Source organism: Bos indicus x Bos taurus, chromosome 11 (genome assembly GCF_003369695.1).
Source record: "Bos indicus x Bos taurus breed Angus x Brahman F1 hybrid chromosome 11, Bos_hybrid_MaternalHap_v2.0, whole genome shotgun sequence".
NCBI classification, from domain to species: Eukaryota; Metazoa; Chordata; class Mammalia; order Artiodactyla; family Bovidae; genus Bos; species Bos indicus x Bos taurus.
Window position 1 is genome coordinate 66,671,037 of NC_040086.1, and position 26,362 is coordinate 66,697,398.

Genomic DNA, 26,362 nt, shown 5'->3' on the forward strand with positions numbered 1-26,362 from the left:
GGATATACCCAGAAGTGAAATTACTGGATCATATGGTAATTCTTTTTTTTTTTTTTTGTGGTCCTGCCATATTGTTTTCCAGTGTGGCCGCATCACTTTACGTTTCTACCAGCTGCACACAAGGGTCCAATTTCTCCACGTCCTCAACAACGCTTTTATACTTCCTTCCTTTCTTCAAGGATGAGATATATTCTAACGTATGCATCAGTTCAGTTCAGTCAGTTCAGTCGCTCAGTCGTGTCCGACTCTTTGCGACCCCATGAATCGCAGCACACCAGGCCTCCCTGTCCATCACCAACTCCAGGAGTTCACTGAGACTCATGTCCATCGAGTCAGTGATGCCATCCAGCCATCTCATCCTCTGTCGTCCCCTTCTCCTCCTGCTCCTAATCCCTGCCAGCATCAGAGTCTTTTCCAATGAGTCAACTCTTCGCATGAGGTGGCCAAAGCACTGGAGTTTCAGCTTTAGCATCATTCCTTCCAAAGAAATCCCAGGGCTGATCTCCTTCAGAATGGACTGGTTGGATCTCCTTGCAGTCCAAGGGACTCTCAAGAGTCTTCTCCAACACCACAGTTCAAAAGCATCAATTCTTCGGTGCTCAGCTTTCTTCACAGTCCAACTCTCACATCCATACATGACCACTGGAAAAACCATAGCCTTGACTAGACAGACCTTTGTTGGCAAAGTAATGTCTCTGCTTTTGAATATGCTATCTAGGTTGGTCATAACTTTTCTTCCAAGGAGTAAGCGTCTTTTAATTTCATGGCTGCAGTCACCATCTGCAGTGATTTTGGAGCCCAAAAAAACAAAGTCTGACACTGTTTCCACTGTTTCCCCATCTATTTCCCATAAAGTGATGGGACCGGATGCCATGATCTTTGTTTTCTGAATGTTGAGCTCTCCACTTTCACTTTCATCAAGAGGCTTTTTAGTTCCTCTTCACTTTCTGCCATAACCACATTTAAAAAGTTCCATTCATCAGTTGATGAACACTGGGTTGTTTCCACCCTTTCACCTGCTGTAAACAACGCTGCTGTGAACATTCATGTGCAAGTATTTGAGTCCAGGCTTTGGATATTTTTGGAAGTGGAATTGCTGGATCATAAGGTAATTTTATAGGGCTTTCCTTGTGGCTCAGCTGTTAAAGAATCTGCCGGCAATGTGGGAGACCTGAGTTTGATACCTGGGTTAGGAAGATCCCCTGGCGAAGGGAAAGGCTACCCAATGTGATTTTATATTTAAGTTCTTGAGAAATTTGTAGACTTTTGAAGGAGATCAGTGCTCTGTAAGTTAGTTCTGAGAATCCTAGCCTTTTGATCAGATATCCCTGGGTAGATGGGTGGATGGGTGGATGGGTGGATGGGTGGGGGTGGGGCGGTGGGGCTCCTCTCTCTCCTGCATCCACACCGCTGCCCTCCTCCAACTTCCTTGCTTTCCGGAAAGCAGTTCTCTGAGCCTCTAACAGCGGGGTCAAAGGGCTGAAATGAAGCTGACCCCCGCGTCCAGTCGGGCTTGCCCGGGGGAGCGACGTTTGAGTCGCTCCCAGTGTGTCCTGCGAGGGCGGTGTGGGCAGAAGGGAAGGCTCCTCCCGGTTCTTTGAAATCTCGCCGGCTCATCAGCCCGACCGCCCACTCTGGCGGTGGCTCCGGGGCAGACCAGGTGAGCGGCCGAGCCCCGGGGACTGCAGGGTGGGTACCTCGAAGTCGGCGCTGAGCCCGCTCCCAGCGCCGCCGCCCTTGTTCCCGCCCCGGGCGGTCGTTCCGGAGCCTGAGAGCCCAGGGAACGCGCGCTCCCTGCGGCGTGTCCTCGCCTCCAGCTTCGCCTCTGCGTCCTCGACACTCCGGCCCGGGGGCGACTCCCGGGTCCCCAGCCGCGCGCTGGCCTGGGCGCCCCGACGTGGCCCCGCCTGGAGCCCGGACCTCCCAGCCTCGGTGTGTCCCGGAGCCTCGCGGACCAGGAGGAGCACGCCTCCCAGAGCCAGCCACCCGGGCCCCGGGCGCCCCGCGGCCCCCGGGGCGGAGGCAGCGAGTGCGGGGCGGGGGTGGCCTCGCCGCGGAGCCGCGGTTCTCTGATCTGCGGCGGCGAGAGAGCAACTCCTGCAGAGCCCAGCCAGGAGAAAGCCCCGAGCGGGGACCGTGCTCTTCCTGCGGGCTTCTGGGAGCAGTGGCTCGTGCCCTCCGACCCGGGCTAAAGAGCCCAGGACCTCGTCTGCCTGGCTGGGGACTCCGGGATGAATCAGGTACAGAGCGCGCCCTCCGGAGCGATGCTCCAAGGATTCCAGGCGGCACCGGCCTCCGGGGCGCGGGGGCTTTTGAGTGGGAAGGGGGCTTTCCAAGAGACTCACACTCGTGCTCATATCTTCAGGGGAGCCGGGCTGCTCGCTCCTTCTGCCCTTAGGTGTGGCCTCTGAGGCTCCGGAGGACAAAGTTGCGAGCCGGAGACGGCTTACCAGCAGGGGCTGCGAAGGGAGGCTTCCAGAGATGGGAGGGGTCTGGCCGGGGGGTGGGGAGGTGGGGGGGGGGGCGCTAAACGCTAGGGCTCCAGAGGACACCAGGTGACAGTGGGCTTCCTCTTGGGGAGGTGGGGATAAAGGGGGAAATCCCAAAGCTCCTAACACCCGGTCTCCCCAAGAAGTTTTTATGCTCTTTGTTTTAAAAAAGACTGAGTCTTCCAGGTAGCAAGCTTGCAGGGCCTTTTCCAGAGGTGCCCTGCCTCGGAGACACACAGGGCCCGCCAGGGACAAGGACTGTCCCACCCTGACTGGGTCCTTCCTGCCTGGGTGGCAAGCCTGACATCCTCTGCCGTTTAGGCTCTGGATTCTGCTTCTTACATCTGACAGGGGCCAAGGGCAGGGCCTGAGAGGGGCAGAACTGATGCTCAGAAGAGGAAAAAGCTATCTGAGGCAAATAGAGGCAAAGAGTTGGGGGAGAGATGCAACTGGGGCCGAGCCTCCCCAGGGTGCAGAGGCGCTTTAATTCTACCCCCAAAGGTAGGCTCCAGGTGTGTCACCTTTGAGGGATGTGGACAGCAAGCTCTCCTGGGGGTCCTTGGAGTCTTCCTTGTGTCTCCCTGTCCCAGGAACCTCAGACTCCCACATTTCCCCTCCCTCTCCGGATTTCCTGCCCTCCACGGAGCTCTGCAGACTCCAGCCTTCTTATTCTATCCCAGCAACCTGGTCTGATTCTTGCAGACTGTGGGACGGACTGGGTCTGCAGGGAGAGTGCAGGGGACATGGGGACTCCGGCTAGCTCTTGGCTCTCTGTCCCCATCGGTGCAGCAGACAACCCCTCCTGATACCCCAGCCCCAGCATCTGGGTCAGGTGGACCCTCCTCTTCCTTGCAGCTGACCGAGGAGGCTTGGGTCCTCACTAGTAATTCCTTGCAGTCCTAGGGTGCAACAGTGGTTATGGTTGTTTCTTTAAAGCATCATCTTGGTTTTTTTTTTTTTTAAGGAAGAGTTACTTTAAATTTTTTTTAATTTATTTTTTGTTGTGCTGAGTCTTCAATGCTTCACGGTTTTCTCTAGTTGTGGCAAGCAGAGGCTATTGTCTGGTTGTGGTGCTCGGGCTTCTCATCGTGGTGGCTTCTCTTGTTCAGAGCACCTGGTCTAGAGCCTAACTGCTTCAGTAGTTGCAGCTCCCAGACTCTAAAGCACAAGCTCGATAGTTGTGGTACAAGGACTTAATTGCTCTGCAGCATGTGGGATCTTCTGAGATCAGGGATCAAACCTGTGTCTCCTGCATTGGCAGGCAAATTCTTTATCACGGAGCCACCAGGGAAGCCCAAGAGTTATATCTTCTAGGGATATACTGAAATATTTACAGGTGAAATACCTGTATCTGTTTTGCTTCACAATAATCTAATAGGGGGCAGAGAGAAGTAGGTAGGAGTACAGATGAAACATTAATGGCTGTTTGAAACTTCAATTGGGTTTAGAAAGTTGCCATAATAAACTGTATAGAAGGGGAAAAAATCACTATCAATAATTGCAGAAAGACATTTCCAATCTTTACAAGCTGAACAGCCCTGGGCTAGTCACATAACCTCTTAATGTCCACATTGGGTAGATGGAGAAAAAAAAAAAAACCACCTCATATTTGCTCAGGCTAGAAACTTGGGAAATATTTTTAACTTCTCTGGCTTTCCCAGTCTCCCACATATGGTCTATCATTGAATCCTTTCTGTTTCCCTCTCTCTTCCATCTTCCCCCTACTGTCCATCTTGTCAATCACTGTGATCTCACAAAATTCCAAAAGCCTCCAACCTGTTCTCCACTTTGTAATCAGAGTGGTATTTCTAAAATTCAGTCTGATTGTGCCATTCCCAACCCCATTTATAACCATTAAACTTGATTCATTTGGGGTCGCTGAGGGTCGCACACAACTGAGGGACTTCACATTCACTTTTCACTTTCATGCATTGGAGAAGGAAATGGCAACCCACTCCAGTGTTCCTGCTTGGAGAATCCCAGGGACGGGGGAGCCTGGTGGGCTGCCGTCTATGGGATCGCACAGAGTCAGACATGACTGAAACGACTTAGCAGCAGGGTGTAACACCCTCCCTCTCCACGGAGCTCAATGCTTTACAGACATCATTGAGCTCTTGCCTGGAGGATGTCTAAACTCTTTATCTCAGGACACACAACCATCCCAGGAAGGACTTTGCTCCGGTGTCCCCTTTCTAAGTCACTCGGTGATTAGGCTGGGAATTCACCCTGCAGCCCCTGTCTGGGGACAGGCCTTGGTAAATGCTGTGTGTGGCTTCTAGGGTCTCAGCTGCCTTGGATGTAGGAATAGGAAACCCAGTAAGGAGAGGGACAGGCAGCTGCTACATAGGCTCTGTGATTTTAGAGCAGTGTTTTGCCAGAAGGAAGGAGGCCAGCTCATGGAGAGTAGTCAGGTTTGTCTCAAAGCCTTGCTTCTTCAATGGGATTCAGAACAATTCCTTTTAAGCCACAGAATGGGACAATTTCACAAGGACATAGTTCAGGCTGTTGAGACAAGGAAAGGAGTTTGGAGCAGGTTACTTTGGTTCTCTTCAGCCTCCCCACATTCCTTACTTTGGCCCCTGAGAAAAAGTGCAACATTCAGAATCTTCAGTGGAATGGAAATAAACTGAGTTGGTGCCTGTTTGTCTCTATAGCAATCTAACCTTACCTAAATGAGTGGGTGTGTGGTTTGGATTCCTTTGTTTTCTTCCCCTGGTTCCTTTATCTCTATTCCAACCCAGTGCTCACTCTGGGCAGGTGCCTAATGGGCCAGCTTAGGTTACACGATGGTTTTAAATTTGGCCTGGTTTGTGTGTAATGTCTTTCAAAGGCTTAGGATGAAGCTTGGATTCTGGACGCCATGGATGTTTGCAGGGACACACTGACTCATGAAGGAAAAGCTGAGTTTCAGCAGAAAAGGGAGACCTCAGCCTAGCAACATCACCCCAGAGGAATTCCCAAGAGTGTGGCTCAAGGCTTCAACCAGCCAGATGGAGATCACCATGGGGGTCATGGATGAGAATGCCACCAATACGTCAACCAACTATTTCCCTCTGCTTGACCCCCTCGGAGCCCAAGCTGCTTCTTTCCCCTTCAACTTCAGCTACGGTGACTATGATATGCCCTTGGATGAAGATGAGGATGTGACCAATTCCCGGACCTTCTTTGCCGCCAAGATTGTCATTGGCATGGCGCTGGTGGGTATTATGCTGGTCTGTGGTATCGGCAACTTCATCTTCATCGCTGCCCTGGCCCGCTACAAGAAGCTACGCAACCTCACCAATCTGCTCATCGCCAACCTGGCCATCTCTGATTTCCTAGTGGCCATTGTCTGCTGCCCCTTCGAGATGGACTACTACGTGGTGCGCCAGCTCTCCTGGGAGCACGGCCACGTGCTGTGCGCCTCTGTCAACTACCTGCGCACGGTCTCTCTCTACGTCTCCACCAATGCCCTGCTGGCCATCGCCATCGACAGGTGAGTGGGGGTGGGGACCACCAAGGAAGGGCAGCTGTGACTGATGAGAGGTATCTGTGTTCACCAGAACTGTGGATGCATGGAGGGGCCAAAGGTGGCCCATTTACTGAAAGTGAGAATTGTAGTTTTCTAGCTGTAAGGAGTCAGGAGATAGTAGAGGCCCCTAGAGTTGGGTAGCCAGAAGGCTGCTGATTTCTCTGCTATGGACTTGCTGCTAGGTGCTGTCCAAGGCCTAGAGGCAGACAGCCACCAGGAGGTGTGGAGGGAGAAGTTTAAGTTGCAGGCAGTTACCTCCTGAGTCAACTTGGTAATCTTAAAGGAGGTTTCTATCTCATCAAGACCTACTATACTAAACATGACACCCTACTAATACCAGTTGACTTTTTAATAGTTATTATTATTTTAAAATTTTTAATTTTATATTGGGGTATAGTAGATTAGGGCTTCCCTGGTGGCTCAGATGGAAAGAATCTGCCTGCAATGTGGGAGACCTGGGTTCGATCACTGGGTTGGGAAGATCCCCTAGAGAAGGGCATGGTAACCCACTCCAGTATTCTTGCCTGGAGAATTCCATGGACAGAGGAGCCTACAGTCTATAGGGTCACACAGAGTCCAGCATGACTGAATGACTAACACTACTACTACAACTATAGTAGATGAACAGTGTTAACACTGGTTGATTTTAAAGAAGGTTGAGGAATTTGTTTTGAAAAAACAAACAAAACAAGTCAAAACAAAGCATATGCTTACTTACTCTTTGTTTTTGTTGCAATAATCAGTTTGCTCCTTTTCATACAGTAGTGTGCAACAGTACAGAAGAGCTGATTCTAGTAAGATAAATAAAATCAGTAAGAGCTGCCTTTGCCAATCTTATATCTTCAGGCTTTTCATTTAGTATAATCACCTGTGCTAATGGACCAGAGTGGTTTTTGTGCCCTTGGGACAGTCTTTGAAGGCTCCTCTGCCCAAAGTTGAACTCTTATTACAAAACACTGTGTTGCAGTGTAGAGACAGATACCCTGAGGGTCTGACCGGGCCTCTGTGTACTTGGATCTGAACAGTCTGTCTCTCCGTCTTAACCCAGAGGGCCTGAACCACAGATGCTCTCTGTGTCCCATGGCCCGAGGGCTCTGGTGGCATCTGGCCCACTCCTTGCAATCAGGACATCCTGGGATTGAGAGGGGATTGAGAAGGAGCCTGGCTTTAAAACCTAGAAGCATGTCAGAGGGTTAGCACATTAATCAGCCCTTGGTCTGTCATCTGTAGAAGGTGTCAGAAGTGTCATCCCTGAAGAAGGCTTGGCTGAGGTCCTCAGTGTGAGCCATGGAGCCCCATGGTGTTCTGTCCACCCATGAACAGGCTCTGGGTGAACATGTGGAAGGAGCACCTGCTTCCCAAGTCCTCCTCACAGCTGTTGAGGAAGATCTCCAGGGACCTTGTCTCTGAACTTTTCTGCAAGTGGAAGCTGCACCATCTCTTTTAGCACACGAGCAGGACAAAACAAAGGGGTCATTTCCTGAAGTTTCGCTCTAGTAGGACATCTTTTCACAGAGGGTGCTCCCAGCCACTGCGGGCGAGTAGGTAGATGCCTGCTGTGGGGTGGGCCCCTGCTGCCTGCGTGAGACCCATTTTACCAGGGAGGGGCCTACTGGTGGAAAGGGGTAACACTGAAGGAAGAAGCAGCTTCAAGGGGAATGGAAGCCAGGGTAAAATCAGGACATCGGGCTATTCTGAACATGTAAGATAATATTATCTATTATTATGTCAATCAACTCACCTCCATCTACCAAACTCTTTCAAATTCTTATTCAACTTTCATATGAAACTCAGCTTGTCTGAAATATTGCAGGCATTTCTTTTATAGTAGGGATTTTAATTGGAAGCATGCTTTGCATCCTGGGGACTGCTCTTGTTTAGAGTAGTGTTGTGATTGGAAACTTGAACCCAGACACTGGAGGAAACGGTGTTGCCTGCACGGGACCATCCAATGGCCTTGGCCGACTAACTGACTGCTCCAACGCCTTAAGTTCATTTAGTGATGATTGTGATCTTTGTTTCAAATTATTTAGATTTTTACGTGTTTTTACATGTCAAGTTTCAGTTTCATGAATAGATTCCTGTTTGGCCTCATGTGTTCAGGATTTAATCAGTGATTTTCAGGTTTGATTTTGTTGTTGGGAACTAGTTTTTATCTTGATAAAACAAATATGCCCACAGTTATAAAAATATCTTTAATTTTATAAATTTCTGTAAGAATGGTATGAGCAGTTAGTCTATTGTTCAGTCACGTCCAACTCTTTGTGACCCCATGGACTCTAGCCTGTCAAGCTCCTCTGTCCAAGGAATTCTCCAGGAAAGAATATTGGAGTGGGTTGCCATTTCCTTCTCCAGGGGATCTTCCCCAAAGAGGGATCCAACCGGGCTCTCCCACATTGCAGGCAGATTCTTTACCATCTGAGCCACCAGAGAATCCCAAGAAGTTAGTCTGCCTGGGTTTAAACTCCTACTGCACTGTCTATTGGCTTCAGGGTTTTGTTATTTGACCCCTCTCTGCTTCAGTTTTCTCATGTATAATATAAGAATGATAAGAAAACTTAATGTATTGGATTGCTTTAAAGATAACATGAAATAACACATGTAATTCTTTCAGTTCAGTTCAGTTCAGTTCAGTCGCTCAGTCGTGTCCAACTCTTTGCAACCCCATGAATTGCAGCACACCAGGCCTCCCTGTCCATCACCAACTCCAGGAGTTCACTCAGACTCACATCCATCAAGTTGGTGATGCCATCCAGCCACCTCATCCTCTGTTGTCCCCTTCTCCTCCTGCCCCCAATCCCTCCCAGCATCAGAGTCTTTTCCAATGAGTCAACTCTTTGCATGAGGTGGCCAAAGTACTGGAGTTTCAGCTTTAGCATCATTCCTTCCAAAGAACACCCAGGGCTGATCTCCTTCAGAATGGATTGGTTGGATCTCCTTGCAGTCCAAGGGACTCTGTAATTCTTTAGAACAATGCTTAAAGCAGAGTAAGTACTAAATAAACAGCGGATGTTATAATATGTAAATTACCCTTTAAAGGAACAGTAATAACAGAACCAGATAACCTATGACTATTTCTGATTGGCTCGCCTCTTTTGCTTTCATCACAGTGGTTGTTTTATGATTTGATTAAAGAAATAATACTACAAAGTTTCTAAGAAATACAGCTCTCAAGTTATAGTAGTACAAAACTATTTATCTCCTACCTGTTTTCTGTCTCTACTATTGGTTCCATGGTTCTCCCAGGCATCTAACCTGGCAAATCCCTTTTGTCCTTGCTGCTTTCTCCCTTTCTCCACCATTCATTTTATTCCCAGGGCCTGACAGTACGCCCCACCCACAGCCCCTACTCCCACCTCCCACTTTTCCAGCAAGGGCTGAACTATCACAGTCTTCTCTTGGTCTTCCTGCCACCAGTGTTTCTTGGCTCTGCCCCTTTGCCAACCCTACTCCCTCACAATCCATCCTAAACATTCATTCATTTACTCATTTGTTCATTCAAACAATGCATTTTTATAGAGAGCCTTCAATGTGACAAATACTATTACAAACACTGGTGAAATGATGGTGAATAAGCAAAAAAATTCCTTGCACTCATGGAGCTTGATGGAGAGAGACCAGTCAGGCAAGCAAAGAAGGAAGGTAATTTCAGAACATTAGAAATACTCTGAGTAAAAGCAAAAATATACATACCCTATAATGAAAAAGAATCCAAAAAACAAGTACATGTAAGCATAACTGAATCACCTTGCTATACACCTGATCCTAACACAACATTGTAAATTAAGTGTTCTTCAATAAGACAGACAGACACACAAGCAGAGACTGAGAGTGATGGAGCATGGGAGAGGCTCTAGGTGGGAGTCAGGAAAAGTGTCTCAGAAGAGATATTGAAACAGATCTCTGAATGATGGAGGGGAAAAAAAAAAAAACTGGCCTTGTAAAGACTGGGAAAGAGTATTCCAGACACAAGGTGCAAAGGCCTCAAGATGGGAGCAAAATTGGAGGTTGTAGGAATTATGAGAAGGGCCCTGTAGACTGAGGGAAGAAAGCAAGACTACAGCCAAATTCATCTTCTGCCTCATACACCCCTCCCTCTCTTGCTTGAAAGACCTCTAACACCACCATTGTCTACAGAACACGGCTGGAATCTTTTCATCTGCTTTTCCAATGTCTTATTATTGAGCTCCAGACCACCTGCCAGTCTCATGCTGGGTAAACACATTGATGTTCTGTTTTCCAAAAACAGGTTGCAATTTTTTTGAGAACTGTCACCATGGCCTATTACATTTCTGTTCATCCAGGGCTAGGTACTTGTTGAGGGTGACGTTTTATTAAGATTCTAAGTACCCAGAGTTCACAGTCAGCAAAGGTTATGAAAGAAGTAAGACATGATCCCTATTCTTGGGAAGCTTGTCATCCAGGGCGCAGGGAGGGGTGAGAACTAACACGGAAGAGTTAGAGGGGAAGTAAAGCGTCAGTTTGAAATGAAATTTGGAAAAAGGGAAGATCATCCGATACCAGAAGAGTCAAAGGAGGCCTCTTGCAGGAGGCAGATTTTTAACTTGGCTTCAACCAGTGACTATCAGTAAAGAAGAAGAAAGGATTTCCAAGAGGGTAGAATGGTGTTTGCAAAAGCTGAGAGGTGAGAATGCTTGAGGTGAGAGTGAGATCCGGGGAGGACAGGAGGTGTGGGGACAGAGCAAAGAATGTAAGAGAGTAGAGATCAGAAAGAACAGGGACCTGCTCTAAAAATAAATGGGACCTAGTTAAACTTAAAAGCTTTTGTACAAAGGAGGAAACCAAAAGCAAGGCGACAAGACAATCCTCAGAGTGGGAGAGAATAGCAAATGAAACAACTGACAAAGAACTAATCTCCAAAATATACAAGCATATGAAGCTCAATACCAGAAAAGCAAACAACCCAACTCAAAAGTGAGCAGAAGACTTAGACATTTCTTCAAAGAAGGCATACAGATGGCTAATAAACACATGAAAAATGCTCAGCATCACTCATTATTAGAGAAATGCAAATCAAAACTACAATGAGGTATCATCTCACACCCATCAGAATGGCCATCATCAAAAAGTCTACAAGCAATAAACGTTGGAGAGGGTGTGGAGAAAAAGGAACCCTCTTACACTGTTGGTGGGAACGCAAATTGAAACAGCCACTGTGGAGAACAGACTGGAGATGCCTTAAAATGCTAGGAATAAAACTAGCAACAACAATCCCACTACTGGGCATATACCCTGAGGAAACCATAACTGAAGAATACACATGTACTCCAATGTTCATTGCAACACTATTTACAATAGCTAGGACATAGAATCACTCTAGATGTCCATAGACAGATGAATGGATAAAGAAATTATACATATACACAATGGAATATTGCTCAGCTATTAAAAGGAATGCATTTGAATCAGTTCTAATGAGGTGAATGAACCTAGAGCCTATTATAGAAAGTGAAGTAATTGAGAAAGAGAAAGACAAATACTGTATATTAGTTCATACATATGGAATCTAGAAAGATGGTACTGATGAACCTATCTACAGAGCAGCAGTGGAGATGCAGACACAGAGAACAGACTTTAGACACAGTGTGGGGGAGAGAAGGTGTGATGATTTGAGAGCGTAGCATTGAAACATTATACACTACCATATGGAAAGTAGACAGCCAGTGGGAATTTGTTGTATGATACAGGGAACCCAAAGCAGGTGCTCTGGGACAACCTAGAGGGGTGGGGTGGGGAGGGAAGTGGGAAGGAAGTTTAAGAGGGAGGGGACATATGTATACCTATGGCTGATTCATGTTGACATATGGCAGAAGCCATCACAATATTGTAAAGTAATTATCCTCCAATTAAAAATAAAATTAAAAAAAAAGTAGGACCTTGCTCTACAGGATCACAAAATCTGGGCACAGGGAGTTAGTCCTGAGGGTAGCAGGGAACTAAGAAAAACCCTGAGAGCACCCTGTCCCCTAGGTCTGGGTTTCCCCTTTGATGTGGAGACAGCCGCACAATCTTTGGGGTGTATCTTTGGATCTCAGGCACATAGGGCACTGGAGTCCCTTCTTTTAGATTCCCTTGGAATCTAGGGGAAGCTACCAGTCAGCCTGCCTGTTGGCCGCTCTTCTCTACTGTCTGGATGAGGCAACTAAGGCAGGAGGAACAGCACTCAGCCTTAGGAAGCACAAATACTTCCTGGTGAGCTTATCAGTTGCTTAAGGAGCAGGTTGTGCATTAGCTGCCCATCCCATGAGCCACCTAGTAGCCACTGTGATCACCATTTCCATGATGAGATCTGGGGCTGAGTCCCGGGGACAGAAAAGGAGCTCCAAGCCTTTTTGCTTAATCACACAACCCACTGCCATCACACAGCTAGTGGCTGGACATTGCTTTGTCTGGCAGCCTTTATTCTTTGTTCTCTGGGAAATGCTGACTCTAAGTGGATCTGAACCTGAGCCATTGTAGTGTTAGACACACTGGTCAAGCCAATGGCATACTCCTAAGCAAAGAAAAGTAGTTGCCAACTATCTAACTCCATTTTGGAACATCTATAGGTAGAAACTGACTATGATGAAAAGAAGAGAGGGGCTGCTAGGATTTCAGGAGGGAAGGAGGAAGGGTTGCTTGTTCTGGTTGGAAATGGAAAGAACAAATGGAGTACCCACTGGAGAACCCACTGGATTTCGAACAAGATATGGATGGATCTGCATCATCAGTATCAGTTCAGTTCAGTTGCTCAGTCGTGTCCGACTCTTCGCGACCCCATGAACCACAGCACACCAGGCCTCTCTGTCCATCACCAACTCCCAGAGTCCACCCAAGCCCATGTCCGTTGAGTTGGTGATACCATCCAACCATCTCATCCTCTGTCATCCCCTTCTCCTCCTGCCCTCAATCTTTCCCAGCATCAGGGTCTTTTCAAATGAGTCAGCTCTTCACATCAGGTGGCCAAAGTATTGGAGTTTCAGCTTCAGCATCAGTCCTTCCAATGAATATTCAGGACTGATTTCCTTTAGGATGGACTGGTTGGATCTCCTTGCAGTCCAAGGCACTCTCAAGAGTCTTCTCCAACACCATGGTTCAAAAACATCAATTCTTCGGCGCTCAGCTTTCTTTATAGTCCAACTCTCACATCCATACATGACCACTGGAAAAACCACAGCCTTGACTAAACAGACCTTTGTTGACAAAGTAATGTCTCTGCTTTTGAATATGCTATCTAGGTTGATCATAACTTTCCTTCCAAGGAGTAAGCATCTTTTAATTTCATGGCTGCAATCACCATCTGCATTGATTTTGGAGCCCAGAAAAATAAAGTCAGCAACTGTTTCCCCCTCTATTTGCCACGAAGTGATGGGACCAGATGCCATGATCTTAGTTTTCTGAATGTTGAGCTTTAAGCCAACTTTTCCATTCTCCTCTTTCACCTTCATCAAGAGGCTCTTTAGTTCTTCTTCACTTTCTGCCATCAGGGTGGTGTCACCTGCATATCTGAGGTTATTGATATTTGTCCCAGCAATCTTGATTCCAGCCTGTGCTTCCTCCAGCCCAGAGTTTCTTATGATGTACTTTGCATATAAGTTAAATAAGCAGGGTGACAATATACAGCCTAGTTCTGTCAATTACTAGCTGCATGGCTTTTGACAGTTATTTAACTTCTTCCCATCTCAGTTTGCTCATCTGTAAGATGGGTATCTTTTCTTCCTTAGCAATAGGGTTGGGGTTATCTAACTAGAAAATAAATTTGAAAACGCTCTGTAAATTGTAAGCTGCTTTACAAACTTAAGCAAGTATTACTAATAATATGCCTCCTTGGTGGCTCATATAGTAAAGAATCTGCCTGCAGTGCAGGAGACCTGGGTTCAATCGTGGGGTTGGGAAGATCCCCTGGAGAAGGGAATGGAAACCCACTCCAGCATTCTTGCCTGGAGAATCCCATGGACAGAGGGGCCTGGCGGGCTACAGTCCATGGGGTCACCAAGTCAGACATGACTGAGTGACTTTTACTTACTAATCATGGAGTTCAGAGTGTAGCATAGCCAAACTGGTGGCTATCCTTGAAAGTTTCCTGCAATTTCCTTATTGGCAAATATATTTGGAAGGCCTCTTGCACACCTCCTGGTGCTAACCTTGGGGATGGAGGTGGGGTGATGTCAGGATGAACTGATGAACAGTCACAGATTACCCTGAAGATTAGTGTTGATGCAAAAATGAATAAATCCAATAAAGTAGATCCAGTAAAATAGAGCCAAGTAGCAGAGAATTTGCAAATGCAGGATTTGCAAGTAACAGGTGAAAGAAAATTGCTTGCTATATAAAATAGCTCTGAAAAATACATTTTAGGATACTAACAATTTTGCATATTAATAGTCTATTGTTTATATGCAGTATCACTTTGGAGCCTCACAGTATCTCTGTGAGTTTGGAAAGGCAGTTGATATTCCCATGTCACAGATAAGGAAATTGAGTCCACAGGGCTAAGATTCACATAATAAGTCTGTGGCAAAGCTGGGATTAGATTCTTAATGTTCTCATTCCTGGATCAGTATTCTCTCCTACATGGTCATTGAAAAAACACTCTGAGTTTGAAACATCATAAAAACTTAGGAAATTACTAGTGGGAAAAGAAGGAATAGAATTGTATATTGTGAGTTCAGATAGCAAGCAAGTATGAATACAAAAACATTCTTTGACAGAGTAATCAGCAGAACATGGTGGGGTAGATAAGGGAGAGAGATGATGAGAACAAAAGCTCTAAACTCTTAGTTTTTGTTATGACTCAGAGCAGATCGGATGCCCTCCTAACAGCAGGAGTGACGTGGTCTTCTGGGAGGTCCACTGCATGCACTGACAAAGGCACTGCCAACACGCTGCAGGCCTTCCCATTTCACCCTCAGCATCCAGCCTGGGAGACTGGTGACTGCCAGGGTTTGTTGTTGGTGGTAGAACCTGTCAAGCAGTCAGCTGGGTGGCCAGGGTGAACCCAACCCATCCAACTTCATCTAACATCTGGAAGAGAGCAGAAGTCTTGTGCCAGTGAACTCTCCAAGTGCCACTCAGTGGGGCTGGCTGTCTGTGTTATGGGGTGGACAGAAACAGCAGAAATATGATATGAAAAAAAAAAGAAGGAACCTCCTCTTCCAATCAGAATCCCAAGTAAGATGACCTCAAGGGGATCAGTTGCAAAGCAAACAGAATTGTTTAGCTTTCTTTAGGCCCCTGTCATGTTTGCCCTTTGTTTTACCAGGAATAAGCTGTGGACGCGTGAGGATATGTTTATTTCCAGTGTTGATTAGTCATTCCCTCCCACTTCACTTTCCATCTTTCTCCTTCTCCTGCTTCTACCCCCTGCCAGACAGAATGTCTTCCAGGAAATCAGAGCTGTCTGCCTAAGTGTGTGCACTCTCTCTGGGAAGGACACTTTCATACTGCTCGAATGACTCACATCCCCCAGAAAATGCTCTCTTTTCTTTCGTGGACTACTGTGGTAACAGCAGTGTGGTTTAGGGGGAAAGGCCAAAAGCAATATCTTTTACTGTCTGTTGCTTTGTGGTTCAAAAAACATGTTCATGTATATTCCCAATTGATTTTCACATCAACCATGTGAGATAGGTTTAAATGTTTTCTATTGAGAGTACTATGGCATATGACCTTAAGAAAGTCAGTCATTTCTCACTAAGCTGCATTTTCCAGCCTGAAGAATAAGATAAATGGTCACATGCGTTTCTTTCACCTTTGCATGTAGAGTAATGTTTTTAATGTATTTAAAAGTGTTGAATGAAAGCAAAACCTTGCCCACTATTTCTATCAGAAAAGGCAAATTTTCCCAACAAGTCCTTAGAATTTTCAAGTCCTATTAACTCTAAACTGTGGGGTAATTAGGATGAATTTCCCTGAAAACAGCATGGACCTGGGAATAGTGCCAGGCTAGAAACCAATAAGACATGTTATTATTAAATTTAATAATAATAGTTACCATTTATTGAGTATATACCATGTTTAAAACTGTGCCAGAAATTGTGTATATACTGGCATGTTTAATCTTTAAAAACAAACAAGCAAAAACTTTTGCAGATAAGGAAGTCGAGATTCAGAGAGATTAAATATAAGTTACCTGTTCTGGGCATATATCTGGAGAAAATGCTAATTCAAAAAGATACATGCAGCCCTATGTTCACACCCATACTATTCGTAATAGCCAAGAGATGGAAACAACCTAAATGGCCATCGACAGCTGAATGGATAAAGAAGATGCAGTACATATATACAATGGAATATTACTTAGCCATAAACAATAAAAAATGTCACTTGCAGCAACAAGGACGGACCTAGAGATTATTATACTCAGTGAAGTAAGTCGGAAAGAGAAAGATAAATATCATAAGGTATCACTTGCATGTGGAATCTAAGAAGTGAAGTGAGGTGGCTCAGTCATGTCCAACTCTTTGCGACCCCATGGACTGTAGCCTAACCAGGCTCCTCCATCCATGGAATTTTCTAGGTGAAAATAGTGGAGTGGATTGCCATAAAATATGACCTAAATGAACTAATCTATGAAACAGAAGAGACTCACAGATATAGAGAACAGACTTGTTTTTGCCAAGGGGCAAGGGGTGGGGGTTGGGGCAGGGATAGATGACCAGTTTGGGGTTAGCAGATGCAAACTATTATATATAGAATGGATAAATAGCAAGGTCCTACTGTATAGCAGTGGGATGTATATTTGCTATACAGCAGAAATTAACATTGTAAAACAGCTGTCCTTCAATTAAAAATAACTTGCCTGAGGTTGCACAGCTAGTCAGATGTGGGGCTGGAGCTGGCATGCAAGTCTGCCTTTTCGGGAAGCCCACGTACCATAGGTGCCATTTGATTGTGTCTCAATGTTGCAAAAATAATATCCTCCAGCACTTCCTTACTACATGTTGACACCAGCTGTGTCCTTATCCTAGATATCTGGCCATTGTCCACCCGCTGAGACCCCGGATGAAGTACCAAACAGCCACGGGCTTGATTGCCTTGGTGTGGGTGGTGTCCATTCTTGTTGCCATACCGTCAGCCTACTTCACCACTGAAACGGTCCTCGTCATTGTCAAGAGCCAGGAGAAGATTTTCTGTGGCCAGATCTGGCCAGTAGACCAGCAGATCTACTACAAGTCCTACTTCCTCTTCATCTTTGGCATCGAGTTCGTGGGCCCAGTGGTCACCATGACCCTATGCTATGCCAGGATCTCCCGAGAGCTCTGGTTCAAGGCCGTCCCTGGTTTCCAGACGGAGCAGATCCGGAAGCGACTGCGCTGTCGCCGGAAGACCGTCCTGGTGCTCATGTGCATCCTCACGGCGTACGTGCTGTGCTGGGCGCCCTTCTACGGCTTCGCCATCGTGCGGGACTTCTTCCCCACAGTGTTTGTGAAGGAGAAACACTATCTCACGGCCTTCTACGTGGTCGAGTGCATTGCCATGAGCAACAGCATGATCAACACCGTGTGCTTCGTGACTGTCAAGAATAACACCATCAAGTACTTCAAGAAGATTATGCTGCTCCACTGGAAGGCTTCTTACAATGGCAGCAAGTCCAGTGGGGACCTTGACCTCAAAACCACGGGGGTGCCTGCCACTGAAGAGGTGGACTGCATCGGGCTGAAATAACTCCAGAACAGGACCTTTGGGCCCCTGACAATGTGCTTAAGCCCACACTATCAACCAGGAACTCTAGGTTTGCCACATAGGGCAAAAGAAATGGACAAATATGTCAGTGCTGTGTTCAGGGAGCTCAGAATCTCTAAAACTTGTGTGATCACACCATCACCAGTGGCCGACATTCAATGAACATCTAATTTGTGCAAAGTGTAGGCACTGGTGATATCTGTATCTGTTGATGATATTTGATTGGCAGAAAGAAATAGGGATTAAACAAACACAAAAAAATGATGGGACATAGTGTGGAATGATGGGTTTTCCAGAAGGGAGCCTGAGTAGTCACCTAAAACTGTGGTCTATATGTTTGTAGGGTGAAGTTCTCTCTGGATCATCTCAGCTACTCATCAGACACTGAGATAACCTGTCTCTGGGATTGTTCTTAGGCTTGAGTTCACTCCTAACACTTGCTGGCCTGGGGCAAGAATACAAAGCAGGTTCCTGGCTCTTTCTGCAATCTTCCCTTCTATCCCTGGTTCTGACTCTCACCCTGGGCACCCAGGAAAGAAAGAAACATACAAATAGGCGGTGGGGGGTGGGGGTTGGCACCAGTGAGATTCAGAGACTACAGGCTTATTGAGGGCCTTTTTAATCCACCTCCTTTGTTTGGTTTTTTGAATTTGGAAATTTGGAACCAGAAGATACGACCCAGCCTTGGATCTATCACCTGTATGGGCCTGGGTAAGGCCTCTCGGAGGCAATGAAGATGATATAATACCTGTGACAGCTCCCAATGCGGTGACCATGAAGAACCAATGAGATAATATATGGGAAAACTCTTTGAACCATGCAAGTAATCAAGAGTGGACTAATAGCTATGTGTGGTGCCCTGGAAAGGAAAAGCTTGTCATCTTAGCTTATATATCTAGAATCCTCACCATCTCCCCCTTTCATATTGTTTGTGTGAATTATTCCTTTACCCCTGTTAGCAGTTCTATATGTGTATTATGTTCCTAATGACAGATTGGTACAATAAGGGATTGAAATTTGGTGGCGGAATTGTGCAAAGAAATGGTAGATAGGTCTCCAGTGAGAAAATGAGCTCAGAGTTTTAGAAACTTCAGAATCAGAGCATCTTTGTGATTGATCATGGAGGTACCAGTCATGCCTGTTCCTAGCCAGCGTGAATCTGGGGGGTGTGATATTTGTTTCTCAGTCTGGTTTCATCTCATGGGGGTGGATAGATGTGGAATGGATTTGTCTTCTTATTAAATAATTCTAGAGCAGCACATCTATTGACATAATGCTATCTAAGTGATGTATGTATGCTGTTTCCCCCTCCAAATATAGTCAACTCTTGAGTTTTGGTGGCAAAGTTTTTTTTTTTTTTAATAGTTACTATATTTGCCTGGAAGACATATTTCTAAAACCTGTTTCTTTTTATTCATCATCCAGCAGATTTACCCTCTGGTTTAACTAGAATACTCTCAGAGAATGCAAACTAATTAAAATATTAGCCTGAAGCCAGTCTGCTTTGAAAGGCAATTCTATTGCATTCTAAAACTAGGAAAGTTTAATTTTTGAACTGAAAAATAATAAAATGATGTAATTTGTTGTCCTTATGTTCATCTTTTCCATTAAGAATGTTAAACATGAGTTGACTATATTAAATGGGAGCTTTTTACATGTGACAGTCAAACCTCTTCCTGATTTTCAGCCTAAAATATCAAATTTTCACTTGTTTGCCTGTCTGTAATATTTCTAGATATTATGTCTATTTGTGATTGTACAATGAATGAAAATGTTATTATCAAGTGAAATAAATAGTCTCTCTCTATATATAATTATTAACCATAGTATTCCTGTAATTTCCTCCCTCCCTCATTGTTTTCCCAGTTACACTGTAATGGTTTTCTGAGTGAACACTGAATAGGTGCTGATTCCATGATCATATGAATTCTGCTGCTGCTGCTGCTAAGTCGCTTCAGTTGTGTCCAACTCTGTGCGACCCCATAGACGGCAGCCCACCAGGCTCCGCTGTCCCTGGGATTCTCCAGGCAAGAACACTGGAGTGGGTTGCCATTGCCTTCTCCGCATATGAATTCTGAGAACAATGCTATTTCATGTTTTTCTTGCCTGTGAACTTCTCTCCATCCTAAAGAGATTTAGCTGGTTTAAATTTTTCTCCTATAAATCTACTTTGGTAAATCCATAGCACCTGAGTGCCAAGACTAGAAATCTGAGGACCACTTTATGCTGGTCCTCATGCTGCTGCTGCTGCTGCTGCTAAGTCGCTTCAGTCATGTCCGACTCTGTGCAACCCCAAAGACGGCAGCCCACCAGGCTCCCCCGTCCCTGGGATTCTCCAGGCAAGAACACTGGAGTGGGTTGCCATTTCCTTCTCCAATGCATGAAAGTGAAAAGTGAAAGTGAAGTCACTCAGTCGTGTCCGACTCTTAGCAACCCCATGGACTGCAGCCTACCAGGCTCCTCCGTCCATGGGATTTTCCAGGCAAGAGTACTGGAGTGGGGTGCCATTGCCTTCTCCGGCTGGTCCTCATAAACTAAGGCTAAATCTTTGAACAGGCTCAATGTCCACACGTGGAAAGTGAGCCAGGAGATGAACCTAAGGTACTACCTCTCTTCCCGATTAGCGGCTGAGTCACTGAACCGAGCAGTGGTCTGTCCAGCTGATGGCTTCTCTAAAAACTGGTAGAAAATCCAACAAGGTGGCACTTGTACTTGTGTATTTCTTTTCTATTTTCTAAATACTTTCAGTATGCAAAGAGATACGCACATTGTCCCATACAGGAGAATAAACACATGATTTTATAAAATCAAACCATCTCCTTAAGCAAAATAAAAGAGGAGGGCAGGTTTAGAGTAAAACTTTGAGAGGTTTTGCCTAATGAGTATACATTTAAAGAATAATTTCTTAAAGACATTATGAAATGGCAGTCAGCATAGCAAGCCCTGAAGCGTGAAACAAGTTCCATGCTCAATGTGGAAAAGAATGCTCAAGAAATTGTAAGATTGCCAGAAAATTATAAACACACGTCCTGTTTCTTGAAAAATATGATTAATTTTGGAATGTGTTCATGAAGAATGAATCCAGTTCCCCTTCCTAGAGTGTAAGAATATAAAATTCCAATGATTTATTTTGCAAGTAATGAAACTGAAGTTCAGAGAGGGGAAGAGAAGTTCAATATCACTCAGCTGGTAACTGTAAGAGCCAGGGTTAGACCCCAAAGCTCCTGAAGCCCAGTCCAGAGATTTTCTACCACAGTATTCATGAATGTAGGGAGCATCAATCTTGGAAAGAGAAGGATCCTTTCCAAGAACCCTTGAGAGGACTGTTCATCTCCAGCCAGACCTTCTCTGGAGACCCTTAAAGAGTTTAACAGAGACATTCCTGGTTCCTTTGCAAGCCAAGATTAACTCATCCTACCCCTGGGAACTTTCAGCACAGACATGGAGATCAGGAGGTTTTAGGGAAGAACTCCTAAAAACGTTTATAGCCATTCTTTCTTTAAATGCTTAGTTTGGGGTCCCTAGGAAAATAAAAGAAAGGTATGAGGCCCCTGTCCCTGAGAATAGCTGCCTTGCCCTAGAAAAGCAGAGGAAAGTGATAAAGAAGACTGGCTTAGTCTGGTGTCCAGATGAAGGGCAGGCCTATGTATTCAGTGGCATCAGAAGTGAAGATGAGAGGTAAAGAGACTGTGGACAAGGTCAGACTTGAACAGGACAAGTGGGGTGTAGAAAAGCAGAAGGCAAGCACTTTACATGGGAAGAGAAACCACTTTTATCTGCTCCAGTAAACCGAAATTGATCTTTTGCCGGGAGAAAAGGCTTCTCACTCAACGATAAGATTGTCATCCCTGGAAGAGGTAACTAAGCGCTGAAAAACACACAGAGACATAAGCAATAGTGCAGGGCTTATCTGAGAGTGGGTTCTGATAGGAGGAGAGGGTGGAGGGAAGGAGAGACAGAAAGCAGCTTTGCAAAGCCGGTCTGTATGATGGGGTGAGGGAGGCATCTCATTATTAGGCGGAAAAAGTACAGAAAGGATGTGGAGGAGGAAGTTGAAAACAAATTTGGCTGACTTTAAAAAACCTGCAGTGGGGGGATATCCACCATGTGTCAGGGGCTGAGCTGAGCAGGTTACAGGAATTATCTTGCACAGTTCTCAGAAGAGACCCTCCAAGGTGGGGGTGTGAATGACTCTCACTTTATAGATGAGGAAAGAGAGAGCTGCTCAAGGCCACTCAAGGAGTGAATGGTTGAGATTTGAACACAAGAAGCTCCACTCGTGGGCTCTGGCTTGTGACCACAAGCTTGGGCTTGTGATCACAAGCTCGATGTGGTCACAAGCTCGAGCTTGTGGTCAGTCTGTACTGCAGCCTTTGCATGATCTTCCATGTGCCTTCTAGTATACCAAATAAATGCCTGTCTCCTTTGTGATAAATCATCTCTTAATCAGATTTTCTCAAAATCCAAATCCCACCTTCATTTTTCCTTCTCTGAGAAGTTTTTATTACCCTTAGCAGCTGACCCTGATATGGAGTTCTTAACCTTTGAATGTCATGGGTGCTTCTGACATCTGAAGTTCATAGCCCCTTCTCAAAACAGTGTAATGGATAAAAGGTATTAAATAAGATACATAGGTACGCCAAAAAAATAAATTATATGGACATACTCTTATCAAAATTATTTTTTAAAATTTATAGTATAATAGCTGAGTGAAGTTGCTCAGTCGTGTCCGACTCTTTGCAATCCCATGGACTATAGCCTACCAGGCTCCTTGGTCCATGGAATTCTTCAGGCAAGAATACTGAAGTGGGTTGCCATTTCCTTCTCCAGGGGATCTTCCTGACTCAGGGATTGAACCCAGGTCTCCTGCATTGTAGGCAGACGCTTTACCATCTAAGCTACCAGGGAAGCCCCAGTAGAACATCAATATTTATATTAAATTTTTTAAGTTAAATATTTAAGGCCTTAAATTATCAGATTAAGATCAGGGTTATTAACTACCATGATGGTTGTTATAACTACCGAGATAGTTGGATGGCATCACCAACTCCATGGGCATGAGTTTGAGCAAATTCTGGGAGTTGGTGATGAACAAGGAAGCCTGGTGTGCGGCAGTCCATGGGGCTGCAAAAAGTCGGACGTGACTGAGCAACTGAACTGAACTGAACTGAATAACTACCATGCTTTCGAAGTAGTGATGAATGTGAATGACATTTTGAGCTCTCTTTTCAAGCTGCAATGTAATATAAAGTAGCTTATCATTTCTCTTGGGAATAGTTTCAGCGAATGTTAATATTCAAGGGATTTGTTGCTTATGTCATAATAGCAGGAATTACTAAAATTTAATTATAGGTTAGTGAGAGTAACAATGGATTTTTTCCATCAATGTTTATGCTGTGCTCAGTCACTCAGTCGTCTCCGACTCTTTGCAACCCCATGGACTGTAGCCTTCCAGGCTCCTCTGTTCACAGGATTCTCCAGGCAAGAATACTGGAGTGGGTTGCCATGCTCTCCTCCAGTGGATCTTCCCAACTCAGGGATTGAACCCAGGTCTCCTGCACTGCAGGCAGATTCTTTACTGTCTGAGCCACCAGGGAAGCCCACCATCAGTGTTTATGGCAGGACATGGCAGGAAGGAAGACGCACCATGTGCATGTGAATGGAATTAAATCAACAGATCTTTTTTGGGGGTACTTTTCTTATAAAAAACACCTCTAAGAGGCTCTGTGGTTCACCCACTGTCTGTCCTGTGCCTTCTCAGTGGCCCCAAACCTCATCCATGTGGCAAAAATTCATTCAAGGAGCTAGAGATGGTCTCTTTCCTTATAACCTGGATACTCAGCATTCTTTCATAAAATTATTTAACAGTCATATATTGTCTTAGACTGTGAAGTTACAAAAATGAATACAACACAATTTCAGCTCCTGTTCTTTAGCAATTGGTCTCAAAGAGACCAGGCATTTGGTTGATGGAAAACACGAGACAGATTATCCTATCAAATGACTGCTTTGCTTCTTTTGTTTTGTTACTTTTAGGTCTTATATTGGGTTGACCAAAAAGTTCCCTCGGATTTTTCTGCATGATGTTCTGGAAAAACCCAAATGAGCTTTTGTCCAACCCAATAGTTTTACTTTGTCTCTATTTTCCTCATTTTAATATTGTTGACCCTTTCATACATTCTTGAGTTGAATATACATTTCTTTTATTTTTATTCTTTCTGTGTCTTGTAAGTAACTAAGGGAGCAAGCTTTCTCTCCTTAGAGCTTTACTCTTGGTTGGAAGTGTGGAGTATCCTTATCTCTGAAATATATCTTTTTATTTCATTATGTTTGACAAATGTATTTCTTTCTTCAGAGTTTCCATATTCTCTCTGTGTGTTTAAGATTTCCAACATTTGCTGTATTTGTTTCTCTTTGTTCCTTTGATATTTATTTATTCCATAGTAGACTTCATTTTTCTTTAGGAGGATCTCTTTCTTTTTCCTCTGTTTTCTTCTTTCTTACTTTCTTTTTTGCATAAATGTGCATTGTTGTCCTGTTTTTTTTTTTTAATTTTTATTTTACTGACCTTGGGCAGAACCAGCTCTGCTGCCAAATACAGTGATTTTATGTCCTCTCTGTTTGTTTCTTCCATTTGAGCTTCAGCTAGATAGTATGTGCTCCATGTTCTGCTTTGCTTAGGATGGGAAAGTGAAAAAAAATGAAGTTGCTCAGTCGTGTCTGACTCTTTGCGACCCCATGGACTGTAGCCTATCAGGCTCCTCCATCCATGGGATTTTCCAGGCAAGAGTGCTGGAGTGGATTGCCATTTCCTTTTCCAGGGGGTCTTCCTGACTCAGGAATCGAACCCGGGTCTCCCACATTGCAGGCAGCCACTTTACCGTCTGAGCCACCAGGGAAGCCCCATGGGAAGAGAGGACTATTTATAGCCATGATTGGTCGGTTGGGTCTTTTATCTATTATTTTAAGTCCTATCCTGGGGTTCAGGCTTCCCAGGTGGCACTAGTGGTGAAGAATCTGCCTGACAATGCAGGAGACGTTAAGAGACATTGATTTGATCCCTGGGTCAGGAAGACCCCCTGGAGGAGGACACGGCAGCTCGCTGCAGTATTCTTGCCTGGAGAATCCCATGGAGAGAGGAGTCTGGCAGGCTACTGTCCATAGCATCACAAAGAGTCAGACATGACTGAAGTGACTTAGCACACACGCGTGCATCCTGGGATTCACTGTTGCTAAACAGGTGCACATCCTGCCCTTGGGTTTGGGATTGTTCCTTCAACTCAAGGAAAGCCACTGAATCTTCACTTCAGTCAATGATAATCTGCCCTAAATTAATTATTCCCAATTTCATCTTATTTTTCCCCTCCTATTTCTCTTTCTCCTGCACTAGTCATTTGGTGGAAAAATAGAACTTGAAGGCTTTCATGAAAGGTTTTTCCAATAGTCATGTATGGCTTTGAGAGTTGGACCATAAGGCTGAGCGCCAAAAAATTGATGCTTTCAAATTAGTGCTGGAGAAGACTGTTGAGAGTCCCTTGAACAGCAAGGAGATCAAACCGGCCAATCCTAAAGGAAATTAACCCCGAATATTCATTGGAATATTGGAGCGCCAATATTGGAGCACCAATACTTTGGCTACCTGGTACAAAGAGCCAGCTCATTGGAAAAGACTCTGATGCTGGGAAAGATTGAAGGCAAGAAGAGAAGGGGGTGACAGAGGATGAGATGATTGGATGGCATCACTCAATGGACATGAGTTTGAGAAAACTCCAGGAAATAGGGAAGGACAAAGAAACCTGGCGTGCTGCAGTCCCTGGGGTTTTAGAGTTGGACAGCGAATGAAAAGCAACAACAATTTCCTCTTTGCTTCTCTGAATCCTCCCTCTACTCTGTTCTAGAACCCAGGAGACTGGCTTTGGGGTTGTACCATTGATAAGCCATATATTGTATTTCTTCTAGCTTCTTGTTGGATTAAGTCAATGGCAGACACTGGCAGAGGGTCAGAGGATAAGACAGAATAAAGATGGGAATTTATTCAGTTGACTCCCAACTTTCCAGATCACAGGGGCTACATTCTATAGCTGTTGGTCCCCTTGGGTACTGCTCCTCCCCTTTTCCTTTAGGGCTGGGGGAGATCCTGGCTGCCTTTGTTGCTGGCTTTAGGGAGCTCACTACTCCTGGTTACTTCTTAGTCCTATCTGTACCATTACAAACCTGTCCTTTATTACGGATAACCCCCAATCCCATTTTTCCTGATAGTTCTCTGGCTGGTAGAGTATCAATCACAGCACTATGAATTCTAGTGAAAGAAGACAATCATGCATATCTCTTATGGATTACCCACCCTGTAAGATTTAAAAACAAGTTCTTATCTGACTTTTAATTTTCTCTTTCCATTTTGCTAAGTCACTTTTCATTCTCAGAAATATTAACCATGGGTGGTCATTCTTAAAACCTTCTCTTGACTTCTTCCCAGTTGGTGACAAACAAAATGGTGAATCCTGCAATTTTTCTCATTTCTGGTATGTTATCACCCATAGTAGTGGGAAAAGCTTTTAACCCAGAAAGGAATTTTTAGTTTTCTCCTCTAAGATGTCTACCTCCCACACGCAGAATGTACTTCCTTTGTACTATTTTTCAAAATTTCATCTTCTCACCTTGTTCATGGTACCACTTCTAA

At 45.0% G+C, this 26,362-nt stretch overlaps 1 protein-coding gene across 2 annotated transcripts; it reads left to right on the forward strand.

Annotated features, from left to right (window-relative positions):
* Nucleotides 1-1,407: 1,407 nt before the first annotated feature.
* Nucleotides 1,408-19,496, forward strand: PROKR1 (prokineticin receptor 1). Of its 2 annotated transcripts, none has more exons than XM_027555671.1 (3): nucleotides 1,408-1,660; nucleotides 5,320-5,964; nucleotides 16,968-19,496. In XM_027555671.1, exons 2-3 carry the CDS (start codon nucleotides 5,378-5,380, stop codon nucleotides 17,662-17,664), a joined length of 1,284 nt encoding a protein of 427 aa, XP_027411472.1. In that variant the 5' UTR covers nucleotides 1,408-1,660; nucleotides 5,320-5,377; the 3' UTR covers nucleotides 17,665-19,496. The 2 variants fall into 2 exon arrangements, with proteins under 2 accessions (XP_027411472.1, XP_027411471.1); XM_027555670.1 differs by lacking the exon at nucleotides 1,408-1,660 and adding an exon at nucleotides 1,669-2,240.
* Nucleotides 19,497-26,362: the final 6,866 nt, after the last annotated feature.

Coding starts and splice junctions, on each gene's coding strand:
- PROKR1 (XM_027555671.1), top strand. CDS start 5,378: ATGAAGGAAAAGCTGAGTTTCAGCAGAAAAGGGAGACCTCAGCCTAGC. Junction 5,965..16,967: donor CTGGCCATCGCCATCGACAG/GTGAGTGGGGGT, acceptor TCCTTATCCTAG/ATATCTGGCCATTGTCCACC.